Below are 14,071 nucleotides of genomic sequence, written 5' to 3' on the forward strand. Positions count from 1 at the left end.
ATCTATTACTATGGATTAGTCCTGGAGTTGAAGCATAGAAAAGGAGCTAGGAGGACGATGTTCACGTTCAAAGATGGCGGAGAAAAGTGTCCCTAGCGATAATAAGCTAACGATAATAGACTTTGTTCTAAAAGAAAAATTTGTTCGTTAAAATAAACAAAAGGAAATACAAATCAGCAAAAGAAGAAAAAGCGATTGCGAATCGTTAAAATCGCAAGTTATGCGTGAAAGAATAGATTTTATCGTAATTTAAACAACAAGGAGAAAACAGCATAAATAAATTAAGATTCTTGATTTTTCTTTTATTGTATTACATCATTTTCCTTGGAATTTGGGCATGATAGTCTTTTTTTCCGCAGAGTCCGCATGAATCCTAATTAATATAAAACATGTTAATCTAATTAAAAGTAACGACAGCGTTGCAGAACGTGATGAAACAAACTTTTAGGTGGAGATATCGAAATGTTAATTCAGCAGTTGAATATGACTTGGCTGAGTATTGATCGAATTTACACACACCTGCCAAAGACGGGCCGCTTATAGACTAGACACTGCCATTGATTATTTGTTTTTTTTTTTGTTTGAAATATTTTCATGTTTCATCAATTACTTCGTATTGGCACGATTCGTCATTAACCAAAAAGAAATTAGTCGCGCAAATATTACACAGATGACAAAACGGTTATGTTTACAGCAGGATAACATCGAGATCAATCGTGTCAGAACACCAAATTCAAATAAGCCGACGTAGGCAACCATGCCGACTGTTCAAATAGAATATATTTATATGTTTAAGTGTGTTTGTGAAGATTATTAGTATGGCACACGTCGAGAGTTCAAATGAAATTTCCACATTTTCAAGCTACTCATCGGAAGGAATCGGTCACATCGAGAAAGAGAATGTTGAGTAAGACAATGTTGTGCAATCGAAATTTTTGCGTGTTGAGCCATCGTCCGCCTCCAGCATCTCAAACAATTTGTTTTGTTGTTTTTTTTGTTTTTTGTTTTTCTATGTTCCATAATCACAGCAATCTTTCTTTTCTCTCCGAATCGAGATCGTCGTGACAATCGAGATCGTCGTGACGTTTGAGACGGACGTCATTTTGCAAGATCTCGGCAGACCAAAATAAATGTCATCAAGTCGCCCAACATTTATTGCAGGCAAATCGAGTCCATTCGCTGAGGTGGAGTCGGTGGTGGGGTAGAGGATGGGCCAGACGACGACTCAATCACATCCGTTTCGGCTTCCAAATCCGTTTCCACTTCTGGCGGAGGCTGGCTGTGCGGAATCAACGAAGCTGCTTCCGTCTGACTCTGCTTCTCGTCCTGTTGTCAACGACGAATGTCACCAAATTAATTTCATGTTACGCATTTCCCTCGCAACGAAATGAGCCCGAACATTTACCTGCATGTCGTAGACGCGTTCCTGAGTTCGATCATATTTCCAGCGTTGCCAAGAGAAGCCTTTCTTTTCTGCCACGACGACGTCAGGAGCCGACGGCGAGTAATTCGGATTGGTGAATGTCAGGACGGACACTTGCTGCGGCTGGCGAGGCCCACGACCTAAGAATTCAAAGCATCCTATTTTTTATTAACAACGTGACTCGTATTACAGCCGACAATTCCTTGCGACGCTTGCGACCATACTTGAATTCCAGGGACAGTCTCGGTAGCGGCGACGCTGCCACTTGATCAATAAAACAGCCATTGCAGCTAGGAGTGCGGCCATGCCCACAACCAATAGGACAATCATGGACGGGTGGAGGACACCGGCACCAGCACTCGGGTCAAGTCGGTACGGGTTGTGAGGGTAAACGTCGCTGGTGGGTTCTAGATCGTTCTCGAATGGATCCAACGCCGGGCTCCAGTAGTCATCACTGGCCGAAATGTTGACGACAGCTAAGCAAACGAGATAATAAGGGGGAAAAATAAAAATAAAACACATTGAAATTCACGTTTCGTGACATGCAATAGGGGCAAAATATCGACAGCTTACAAGAAGTGCATGGAATATCGTCGGGAATATCTGGGCAAGCGCAGACGTAAGAAATGGCACGGAAGAGACAGAGGTGAGTACAGCCTCCATTGGCAGTGGAACAAGGATTTTTGCCCAGTTGCTTCTCCCTGGCAACGGCCCTTATCTCCATCAATCCCTCCAAGCCGTGACGCAAAACGGATCGTTGCTTGCCAGTGGCTTTGTCCACGCGTTCGATAGACTTGCTCCTCCAGTCGGTCCAGTACAGAAATCCGCCCAGCTGAGTCAAGCCAAAGGGGTGAGTGGCACCTTGTACCAGCTGAACTCTAAAACGGCCACTTAAATCGGACGTTTCGATCCGATCGAGCTGCGCGTCTGCCCAGTACAGTCGCTGACCCTCGTAGTCGATGGCCAATCCGTTTGGCCATCCCAGCTCCGAGGTAACTATAGCCACTCGATGTGATCCGTCCAAAAAGGAACGCTCGATTTTGTGACTCTGTCCCCAGTCCGTCCAGTAGAGTAACCTGCCAAAAAATAAGTGACGAATGCTAATCACAAATAATGATATCATAATCTAGAGTTTGAGATTACCCTCGCTGAGGAAAGACGGCCACAGCACGCGGTTCGTCCAAACCACTTCCGATGATAATCTTTCTGTTGGTTCCATCCAAACGAGAGGCTTCCAGCACGTTTCGACCAGCGTCCGTCCAATAGAGATTATCAGCCAGCCAGTCGACGGCCAGTCCGTCCGGTGTAGTCAAATTGCTCGAGACGAGCGTTTCGACATTTGAAACATTCCGGGCGTCGACGCTGCGGATAACATCCAAATAGACGTCGGTGTAATAGAATCGTTGCCGTCCCCAATGGAAATCCACCCCGATGGCGTTGTGGACGCCGGGCACATTGAGGGCCACGTCCCACTGATCGGCCGTGTCCAACGAAATGCTGGATAGTGTGTTGCGCGTAGCGTAGAGCAAAAATGAGTTGGGTGACGGCTGGCAAGTCGATCCGTCGGCGCTCATCAGGATTCCCGTAGGGCAGCTGCAAGAATAGCCGCGGCCCCAAGGACTCCGCAGACACAAATGGGAGCATCCGCCGTTGTTGGTTCCGCAAGGATTCTCACGGTGCGAGGAAGCGTCCATTTCCTTTTTTCAAATGCCAAATTGATCGATTAGTTTTAGTGATTTAGAAAATCAATTGACTTTTGCATTTACCTTCCAAGCTTTGATATCCATGAGGTTATCCAGACCAACTCGAATAGTGGATCGATCCAGCGCCGTGTTTTTATCAGCCCTTTGCAGAGATTTCGTCTCCCAGTCGGTCCAGTAGAGATAGGAATCAAGGACCGTTATACCGTACGGATGCGATAGTCCGGTCAAAACTTCTCGCCGATGAAGACCTATCACGGCGAAAGATATAATTCAATTAAAAGAAAGTGATGAGATGAATAACGGGGATCTCGAAAAGAAAAAAAGGAAAAAGATTTAAAAATTACCCGATAGATCACAGGATTCAATGGTTTTTTTCCGGGCGTCCGTCCAGTAGAGCATGTTGGCCGCGTAATCAATAGTCAAGGAATTGGGCCAACCGAGATCAGTGGATACCATTACTTTGCGGTTACGTCCGTCCATGTCAGCCTGCTCAATCCTCGGCTGTTTGCCCCAGTCGGCCCAGAAGAGGGTTCCGGTGGAATGACTTAGGACCAGGCCTCTGGGCTTATCCATCAACGTCCAGATTAAAACTTTTCGGTGGCCACCGTCCTCCAGTTCGGCCACTTCGAGACTAGAACGACCGGCATCAGTCCAATAAAGTTTGCGGTTGATCTCATCGACGGCCAATCCTTCCACCGTGTCCAGATTGAAAGCGATGACCTCGACGGCCGGCGCAGACAATGGGCTGCCGGGCAGAGCGCGGAATATTTTGTCTTGGGTGGTGTCCGACCAAAGCAAGTGGCCCGTCACGCGATCCACGTCCAAAGCCACGACGTTCTTCTGCGGCGGAAGGTCGAGGACGACGTCAATCAAATAGGGCATGTCCAGCGACATGCGGCGGAGGTTGGATCGCTGCGAGAAAATGAGCGAAGTCGACGGAGATTGTCGGCACGTTCGCCGGTCGGCAGACAGTTTGATCCCGGTGGGACAGGCGCACGAGTGGCCGGCTGGAAGCGGAGCCAGGAGACACAGATGGGAGCATCCGCCGTTGTGCGACTGACAGAGAGACGGGACAGAGTAGCGATTGGAATGGTAGACTCGAACGTCCATCAAGTCATCGAGACCGGAACGGATCATCGTCCGTCGCTTGGCGTTGAGTTTGTCCGTGCTGTGGATGGCCGCCGTGTCCCAATCGGACCAGAAAATTTGATTCTCGTACAGGGCCAATCCAAAGGGATGCGGCAGTTCAGCACCAATCAGCACTGTCCGGTTCTTTCCGTCCAGCGAGGCGTATTCAATGGCTTTGGTGCCTCCGTCGGCCCAGTAAAGCCGCTCGCCTTCGTGGTCGATGGCCAATCCGTTTGGCCACGTCAGGTTGCTGATGACGATGACCGAGCGCTGTGAGCCGTCCATGCCGGCCCGTTCGATTTTCGGAGTCTGACCCCAATCCGTCCAGTACATGTAGCCACCAATGGGGTCGACAACGATGTCTCTGGGCCGATCCAATCCGTCCCAGATCAGCAAACTCCGCAAAGTCCCATCCAAGTTGCTCACCTCGATGCGGTTGGTTCCGGCATCCGTCCAGTAGAGTTTCTTCGTCACCCAGTCAACAGCCAAACCTTGAAAAAGCAAAATGAAGAAGTTGGGCTCGGTAAATCATCAACTCGATGGCATATTATTATTAGAAGAGAATATCTAAAATTATAGCAGCGACGACTAGTCTGACCGGAAGTGACGAAAAGAGCATTCACACAGGAAACGTGTGAAAGGGAGGGCGGGGTGGAGAAGAAACCAGAAGAAACAGAAGCAAAAAAAAATATCCTTCTAAAACGGAAGCATAAATATAGAAAAAGGCAAGTAATACCAGCAGGCGATTCCAGATCGTTGGCGACAAGCGTCTGCTGGTTGGAACCGTTCCAGAAGGCCCGGTTGATGACATCCGACTCGACGTCGGTCCAAAAAATGGTCTGACCTGCCAAAGACGAATAAAAGATGAGTGAGAGTAGAATAAAAGAAAAGAAAAGGGAAAAAAAATATTATTCTGGAAAGCAGAAAATCGATTTCAACACGAAACACAATGTTGGATCGCTATATTGACTATAAAGTAGTAGCCGACGATATACTATCTGTGTGGGAGTTTAACTTGGGATGATAAGAGACACTTACTGGCGCCGTCCCAGTCGAGAGCGACGGCTGAACGCACTCCCGTCAACGGAAGAACATGATCGACTTCGCCGCTGACGTTGAGCGGAAAGAGTCTCAATTCCGATTTCTGGGCGAAAATCAGCAATTCGCCCGGCTGGCTTGTGCAAGTGCGGCCGTTGGGCGTGATCAGCTGCAGTCCGGGAGGGCAGGCGCACGTGTAACTCGAACGATTGGGCAAACAAAGATGGGAGCAGCCGCCGCGATTACTGCCGCACCGATTCACGTATTCCGGCTGTCTCAGTGGGTGGATGCTGTGAATGTCCATGGGGAAATGCAAATTGGTCCGCACCGTTCTACGCGTTCCAAATAGATCAAAAAGAGTCAATGCCATTCGTCTCTTCCGGCCTTTGCCCAATTATGATATTATGCACCGTCCCTTACCGGATATCATGGCCAGTGAGTTTATTGGCCTGGTGGATGCTCTTCGTGTGCCAGTCGGTCCAAAAGAGCGAATCCTCGAAGATGGTAATGGCGAACGGATGCGGCAGTCCGCGTTCCATCACTCTCCTCCGTCCGGTTCCGTCCAGCCTGACGCTTTCAATGACGTGGTGCTTCGCGTCGGCCCAGTAAATGTGGTCGACCGTGTAATCGATGGTGAGTCCATTGGGCCAAACGAGATTCTCAGTCACCAGGATCTGGCGGTTGGAGCCGTCCATGTCGGAGCGCTCGATCCGTGGCTGATGGCCCCAATCTGTCCAAATGACAGCCGCCGCTCCGGGGTGGACGGCAATGGCTCGAGGCTTCTCGACGTTCTCCCAGACGAGCGTCCGCCGCATCGTCCCGTCAAGTAGACTCACTTCAATCCTTCGAACTCCCGAGTCGGTCCAGTACAAATTGTCGTGGATCCAGTCGACAGCCACTCCGCCAGGACTTTTGAGACCCCACCAAACGGCGTCCGGCATGGCCGTGCCATTGAGATGGGCACGTTTGATGGCGTCCAAGGTGACGTCGGACCAAATGACGAGTCCTTTTTTGTAATGGAAATCGAGGGCGATGGCATTCTGAAGTCCGTCAATGACCGAAGTGTATTCCTCCTCGAAAAGGGACACCTGTCGAATGTCGACCCGATTGGCAAAGATGAGACGGACCGGCTGGCCCAGGGCTTTGCACGACGACTTGTCGGGACGCAAGACGTAGCCGTCGACGCAGCTGCAACTGAATCCGCCCACCGTATTGGTGCACAGTTGACTGCAATACGTTTCCGTGGCGCATTCATCGACGTCAACGCAGTTGACTCCGTCGCTGGTCAGCCGGAAGCCACTGCGGCATCCACAAGCCCCCGTTCCTGGAAAAAATACAACAAAATATTCAAGATGTTAGATGTATAAAAAAAACATGAAATTTGCATTTTAAATGCCTTTTGCTTATATTATTTTTTTGTTTTTTGTTTTTTAAAAGTTACCGTTGGACAAGACGAGGCAAGTGTGTTGACAGCGGCTTCCGGCGTCGCACTCCTTCTGGATGGTACAGTCGAATTCATCCTCGCCCCCGGGACAATCGCGTTCGCCGTTGCACACGCGACTGAATCCCACGCACGTATCGTTGGAGCAGGAGAACTGATCTTTCCCGCAGTGATTAGCCGGGCAGTTTTGCTCATCTTGGCCGTCGGGGCAGTCGGTTTCTCCATCACAGACCTTTGGTTTGGTTTTTGTGTCATTGCAATATAGGTGAAACTAGGGTATCAAAATGTATATATCTAGTTAGTTTGAGATGGAATGTGACTGACCCAAGACGTGGAGATGCAAGGTCCGTTTTTGCCGGTCGAAGATGAGCAGGCCATCTGGTTGGGTCCGCAAGTGTGGGCAGCCCCGCCGGCCACAGTGCTGCTGTCACAGTTTTCCTCATCAACTCCGGGCTCGCAGTCTTGTTCGCCATCGCATCTGCAACAATCAAATGAGAAAAAAGATAAAAAAACATGATTCTTTGTCGTGGTCGCGTGCAGCCGCTGTAAACGACATTGTCCGCCGAGCTGAGGCAATGATAGGAGAGAAATGAACAAAGGATGCTTTTCTGTGATTGTGCGGAACGAGTGTACAGATAGAAACTGCTACTCTCTCTACTGAACCCGCATCACATCTGGTACAAAGAATCAGTTGACAAACCGCCAACAGAGCCCAGCCGAGCACCAGAGTTGTATGAGCTACTACGTATATTGTCGGCCATTGCGACGGTGATTTATATGTATGTATACGATCCGGGTCCGGGGAAGGATAAGACACAGAAAAGAAGAGGACAAAGAAACCAAACAAAAGATTGACGAGGGAGGGAGGGAGAGAGAATAATAAATAATCAGAGTGTATTAATGTTATATAATGTACCTCCAAGCTTGGGCGATGCACTGGCCGTCTGGACAGCGGAAATCTCCTTCGACGCAACGCGGAAGTAACGAGCCGCAATCCAATTCATCACTCACGTCCCTTCATCATTGAGTCGGATGTGTCATTAGATGAACAGAAATGAGCAGCCGACAAAATCAAAGGTATCAATAAGCTACAATATATATACCTGCAATGGATTTCTCCGTCGCAACGGTAGGCGCCTTTGATGCAATGGCCGGAAGCGCATTGAAACTCGTCGGCCCCGCAGTCGCGATCGACGGCCCCATCGGCCCCGCCGTCGCCGGACTGTTGGCATCCCGTTTCGTCTGACATGTCGGAGCAGTCCGGGTCGCCGTCGCATCGCCACTCGGCCGGCAAACAGGCGCCGTTGCCGCATCGGTGCTGCGATGGAGGGCACGTCCGCGTCAGCAAAACCGAGCAGTCTCGCTCGTCGGCTCCTCCGTCGCAATCCGGATCGCCGTCGCACACCCAGACTTGCGGAATGCAATTGCCGTTGTTGGGGCACCGGAACGAGCTGGCCGTGCAATTCCGGCTGGCTTCTATAACGTCAAAACAAAAAAGGCAACACCATCAGCAAGAAATTATGCCATTTCCAGCTGCATTGGTCACCATGTCTGGACTGTGCACGGTCTGGGGACGGGATGACTATTGTTTGGCGTGCCCAGCTCATCGTTTATGCAGCAGCCCAGTCTCACTGGTAGTCGAACACAATGCGACTGATCTAATACGGTACTAGATGGAGACCATTGTCGAATGGCACGACGATGTGGTTCAGAGGCGACAATGGCAATACAAGAGATCAATACCCAACCCAACACGTGGGTGGGTGGCCCTGCACCCCCTTGACTACACCGAAAGCCCAGCGCATCGCAGCCACGGCCGATGATGCAACCGAGAAATTGGAACAGAAAATGATGAAGGAGCCATGATCAGACGTCCTCAAAGCGTCATTGCCACTCCCCCTCACTTTTTGAGTGTGGGGCGCATCTCACCCACACACTTTGATTCATCTGACTAAGCTTAAATCTAATTTAGTTTTCATGATATTGTCAGTAGATCCATGCAAGAAGAAGAAATCTGATTCAAAAGATGAACCGAGGATGAGATGAGATTGTTGATGGTGGTTTCAAATTACCGCAATGAATCTCATCGGAATTGTCGCCACAATCGTCGTCGCCATCGCAGAGCCAGTCGGGTTGAATGCATCGAGGCGTCGGGTGTCCAGCCGAGCCGCTCCGGCAACGGATGCCATGACAAACCGTTTCGCCGCAGTCGCTTTCGTCTTGGCCGCGATCGCAGTCTTGATTCCCATCGCACACCTTTCATTACGACAGGGGGGAAATGTTGAACAATTTGATTTAAAAATTCAACGTCGTCTCGGAATTTCTATATGTATACGAACCCAGGAAAGCGGAATGCAAACACAGCCTTGTTGTTGCTGGACGGCCAAGACGTTGGTGCTCTTCTGGCCGTTGGCTGTGCCGTTCAGAGTCTTTTGCTGCTGCTGCTAGAAAGAAAAGGAAAAAGAAATGGAAAAAGAAAAGGAAATTGTAAATCAAATACAGTCGAGTTAAATATGGACAGAGTCGAGTTCGACAAGTGGAGAGAGGCTTCATCTCTGCCATCTCTCTCCGTCCTTCTCTCTCTCTCTCGTCTCTCTTTTCTCTCGTCTTCTTCCATTCCAAGTCAACAGAGTTATCGATCGGAAGAAGCGGAGAAGATGGCCTGGATGAAACGGAAGAGAGAGGAAGGAAAATTCTGGATGATATCCAAGCCAATCTTTACATCTTTTTTCCTTCTCGCCCTTTTCCTTCATCGTCTGCGCTGTGTTATTGCTTGTTCGGAAATTCCGTCGCTCCATTTCTCTCTCTTACTCTCTCTATTTCATTTTATTTTATTTTGTTTTACATGTGTGTGACGGAGAAGGAGGAGGGACTTTTCTTCTAGTTCTTTTGGGAGTTTTTGGCTTTTAGCTTTTCGCGGTACTAATGAGGTTACAGGCTATCAGTGGCTGTTGCGATTCCGGTCAGCTGACCCTGCCCGTCCCGCTCAATCAAACACGGAACAATTCCTTTTCTATCGACTCTATTAACAGGGAGCAGCAGCCGCTCCTGTGCACACTAGACACACGTTGAAAAGAACAAGTAGGCCTGACTACATCTATTCTTCCCTCCCACGAAAAGAAAAAAAAAAATAATAATAATTTTTTCTTCTTCTTCCGCTTTTTATGACATGGAAGAAAAAGTCAATAAACGGGGAAAAGGGGGAATAGTCAGCGATTTGCGCCCAGCAGAAAGCTGGAAAAATCCACTCCCAGTCGATAAGCGACTGGCAGACGGGAAAAAGGTAAGTGAGTAAGAAAGAAGAAGAAGAAGATGACACATGAAAAAAAATGTGAGATAAAAAGAGAAAGGATTCCAGTGCGTGGAAGAGATGGGAGGAGTGAGGGCCGGTCTTTTGTGAACCGAGTCACGTTCACAGTTGCGGTCGCGGAAATTCGAGTCATTAAGCAGAGCCGAGAAGAAGCCTCATTGAAAGTCGAAAGAAGAAACACAAAAGAAAAAAGAAGAATAGAAGAAGAAAGAAAAACATTTAGGGCTAATGGAGGTCTAATAGTGCAACTACCTTGACAGTGAAGGACAGTTGTCCCTTACGGCGACTGTTATTAGTACCGGCTGCGCTACCGGTAGACGAAGAAGAACAGGTAAACTCTTCGGGTCGACACTTGCAGTCGGGTTTAGACGCTATTTTCATGCCGCCGCCGCCACTGTTAAGCGTCTGGGTCGTTTTGGCTCCGGCGGGAGATAACGTTGTCGTTGTCGTCGTCGTGGTAGCCAGTCGTGTTTGATTCACATTTAAACGGGCCGTTTTCAAAACAGGTCGGGACGGTTCAGACGGATCTACATCAAAATAAGATTTTTAAAAATAAATAAATAAATAAACGTTCATTTAGATTATCATACGAAAGAACAAAAAATGGTCCCGTTTTCTTCGTTATTTTCTCTCCTTCGAACGAGGAAGAAATGAGAACAAAGAAAAACGTGGGAGAGAGAGAGAGAGTATTTGTTCAAAGAGACAAATGAGCATAAACAAGTAGGTAGGCTGAGGGAATAACAGCACAGTTTTCTCGTCTGTTTTTCTTTTCTTTTTAATAGTTCTTCTGAGCCCTCGGGTAAGTCGAACAAGAGGGAAACACACACACACACACACAACAGGGGCGGGGTTGATTGTTTGAAGAGCAAAGCCGGCGCCGACCTTGGGGGATAAAGGGAGGACTGCTAGCTGCTATGCTGCTGAGACTGTTGCCTCCTCCTATTACTTACTACTACAACAATAGTAGGTATTTTATAGTTGTGTTTTATAAGGAGCCGAGCAGCAAGAAAACGTTGCAACAATGTGAAGTTGTTTTTAACAAACACGTTCCAAACTGGTACAAAGGTGTTGAAAACTTCTTCGCGGCTGGCATGGCAAAAACCCACCATCCAACCCCCTGCTGAATTTATTTTTAATGGGCAAAATCAATGACCTCACGAAAGACAAGGAAATCTGGCATTTAAACCCCCTCAAAAAAGAAAAAGAAAAAAGAAATATCAATGACGGGCCTCGTTGGGGCTTCTTTCTTTGGACAGGCCCTTCATCGTTACACACACGCACTGACCCCTACTTTGGAGACGACTAAAAGCTTTCCCTCGTCGAAGGAGATTCTCTTCTTAGCCTCTTGTCTCTAATCTCTGACGACCACTGTCTTCTTCTTCTTCTTCGCCTCTTCTTTCCTTTTTGAAGGTTGGCAAAAATATAATACTAATAAAACAAGGAAGATGAGGGCGCCATCCGGTCGCCTCCGCCCTGCCGCCGAAACCACTTAGGTTCCAACGGGCCATCACTTTTGCTTCGGTGGTGCAGTCGTGTCGCCATTTGGTCTAGTCTCTAATAAGACAACAAGAAGGAAAAGAGAAAATAAAAAGTAAGGCTAAAAATGGAATCATGAAATGAACAAAAATGTAATGGGGGGGTCATCAACAGCTGGACCAACGGCTGCGTCCAGGTGCTCTGGTCAATTACACAACACGTCGGGACTGTTGTTGTGTTGACGAAACAACTGGGGGGTTCGAAAAATGGCACCCGAGTTATAATGCACACGGTCGTGCACACGCTGTAAATGTCTGCTGAAAAATGAAAGAATAAAAGTGTAAAGACGGAGGCAGGAAGCTTGGTGAGACGTAGGGGGGGTATGGGCGAAACGAAGCCCTTGGTGCATCAGACGGTCGATCAATAAAGCCGCTCGTTCGTAGCAGTCGAGGCTCGAGCCATATCATCTATTTCAACGCGTCTCTCCATCTTCAATTCTTTTCGTTCGTCGACGAGAGGGGGTCAACTCTTCGTGGGAGAGAGGTCGACTGTTGGCAATCGATTAGAGCACACACACACAACGGGCCTCGCACAACACTATTGGCACCCATTCAAGGGTGTTGTATTTATACATTCCGAGTGCTCTAACACACAGAGAGAAAAACTGAGCAACGAGAATTGAGCCCCAGAAAATTGCCAAAGCATTCCGTCGTCGTCGTCTAGGCAAAAACACAGTCGAGTAGTGGGGCAAAGTGATTAGATCGAGGCCCAGAAAGTGAATTATCATTTACCTGGCGTCAGATTGGCGCATCCGGTAGAGTGACACAAGAGCAGCAGCAGCGGCAGCAGCAACATCAAGCCGCCCGCCATGGGAATCACGCGAGAGACGCTGACTGATGACCAGACGGACATGATGATGGATTTTTTGACGATTTTCTATCAAAATTCTTCACTTGGCTACCGCAGAAGAAGACATGGGAACAAGAAGATGATAATGACGGAAGAAAACTGGGTTCACGAGAAATTCTTGTCAGTTCTATTATTCAGAAAAAGTGAACCATCAGCCAAACACACACACCGGGATCGATAATCTAATGAGGCACTTTCAGCAACCACGACGTATTGCAACCAACATTCGTTAGACGTTCACATGGTATCTGTCTTTTTTTAATATTTTTTCTCTTTACCCCCCCCAAAACACGTTAAACTGGATGGAGGGGAGAAACTGCCAAAGCTGACTTGTCTCTAGTCGGCCACACAAAAACAAACAAAAACTGGTGAGCGGGAGCGCTTCAACTTGTGATGGCAGAAACTTGGGAATTTGGGATTCGACCTGTTACCCGACTGCTGTTACAGTGGCGACTGTCGAAGGAAGAACGGCCAACGAGATGCTCCCTTCTGCAGTCTGCAGAGCCCCGGATTTTTCGACTGCTGCCCCCTAGCGACGGATTCTATTGGCGCCAACCGTCTCCATGGAGACGACGTCAACTGCAAAAAGAAGAATTTTTGTTTGAATTCGGCTGCGCGACTTGCGTCGCCAGGTTCACTGCGGGACGCCTCTGGGGAGCTAGCGCTTTCTCTCTATACCTGTTAGTATACCTACATTATGTAACAACACATACGGCACAAGTAATAAATATCCACTTTCGTTGTTTAGATTGAAGCATAGACGGATCGCGGATCGCATCAGTCTTAGTCCGTAATGCGTCTGTCGTATGAATATTGGTAGATCAGCCTAAACCCCCCACATAAAGAAAATAAGTAAAATAGTTATCTTTTAACTTGATTGTGAATTGCAACTGGTGAACGCGCTGAAGAGAAAAAAAAAGAAGCTTTTTTGTAATTTTAAAATCTGAATTTGGCGTATTATTGAACTGAAGAAGAACTTTTAGTCGATCACATCCTGGCCTGTGGTCAGTTGGTCACATAGCTCTGCCTAGTTGCGCCTCCAGTTCGTAGGTGCGTTTTATGCCATTGATTTCTAATTGGAAAACGGGAACAGGCTCAATATATGTTTGTAAATTCGATCCTTGTTGAAGTTGCCAAGTATGCGGAACGTAAAAGAATTTGGGATGATATCGGTGGAAGAGAACGACAAACGTGACAAGATCAGTATAACGTTCAATCAAAAGAAGTTGTTTCTGTACAGAAATCGCAGTCAACTTTTCACTACGAACTATATCGTTAAAAGAACCTATGCAAATCGTTTTGGGTGTGAACTATCTCATTGAATTGCAATGATACAACAGATTTCAATTACAGGCCCTAAATCAGGAGAAGGATCACACTTGAAAAAAATTGCTTAGGAAAAAAGAATTAATTGTTCTTGTTCTATCAGAGGGGAAACTCTTTCGATCGGTCGCACCTTGTTTCTTGACCCTCGGTACTATTAGAAGTATCCTGGAAAAAGAAACAAGAAACTTTTTTATGACTGAAAACAACTAGGAAGATAATTTGATATATTTGCCCGTCTTAAAGGGGGCGCGCAATTATTTTATTGGAGCAGTGCGATGTGGATCGCGAAATGCTGAAATTGCTAAGTATGGGACGTT

The 14,071-nt window shown here is 47.7% G+C and overlaps 1 protein-coding gene across 4 annotated transcripts; it reads right to left on the reverse strand.

Moving 5' to 3' along the window:
* Positions 1-587: 587 nt before the first annotated feature.
* Positions 588-12,891, reverse strand: LOC124351009 (low-density lipoprotein receptor-related protein 4-like). 4 transcript variants are annotated; one of them, XM_046801758.1, is made up of 18 exons: positions 12,311-12,891; positions 10,296-10,570; positions 9,073-9,171; positions 8,806-8,989; positions 7,837-8,209; positions 7,650-7,748; positions 7,058-7,211; positions 6,734-6,965; positions 5,713-6,616; positions 5,293-5,624; positions 4,991-5,098; positions 3,471-4,745; positions 3,190-3,374; positions 2,567-3,120; positions 1,997-2,499; positions 1,648-1,899; positions 1,406-1,581; positions 588-1,326 (listed from the first exon to the last, which is right to left on the reverse strand). In XM_046801758.1, exons 1-18 carry the CDS (start codon positions 12,429-12,431, stop codon positions 1,153-1,155), a joined length of 6,000 nt encoding a protein of 1,999 aa, XP_046657714.1. In that variant the 5' UTR covers positions 12,432-12,891; the 3' UTR covers positions 588-1,152. The 4 variants fall into 4 exon arrangements, with proteins under 4 accessions (XP_046657714.1, XP_046657713.1, XP_046657715.1 ...); XM_046801757.1 differs by having other exon boundaries at positions 9,073-9,174; XM_046801759.1 differs by having other exon boundaries at positions 1,406-1,563; positions 9,073-9,177.
* Between the last annotated feature and the right edge of the window lie 1,180 nt (positions 12,892-14,071).

The sequence above is a fragment of the Daphnia pulicaria genome, chromosome 7 (genome assembly GCF_021234035.1).
Source record: "Daphnia pulicaria isolate SC F1-1A chromosome 7, SC_F0-13Bv2, whole genome shotgun sequence".
Lineage (NCBI taxonomy): Eukaryota > Metazoa > Arthropoda > Branchiopoda > Diplostraca > Daphniidae > Daphnia > Daphnia pulicaria.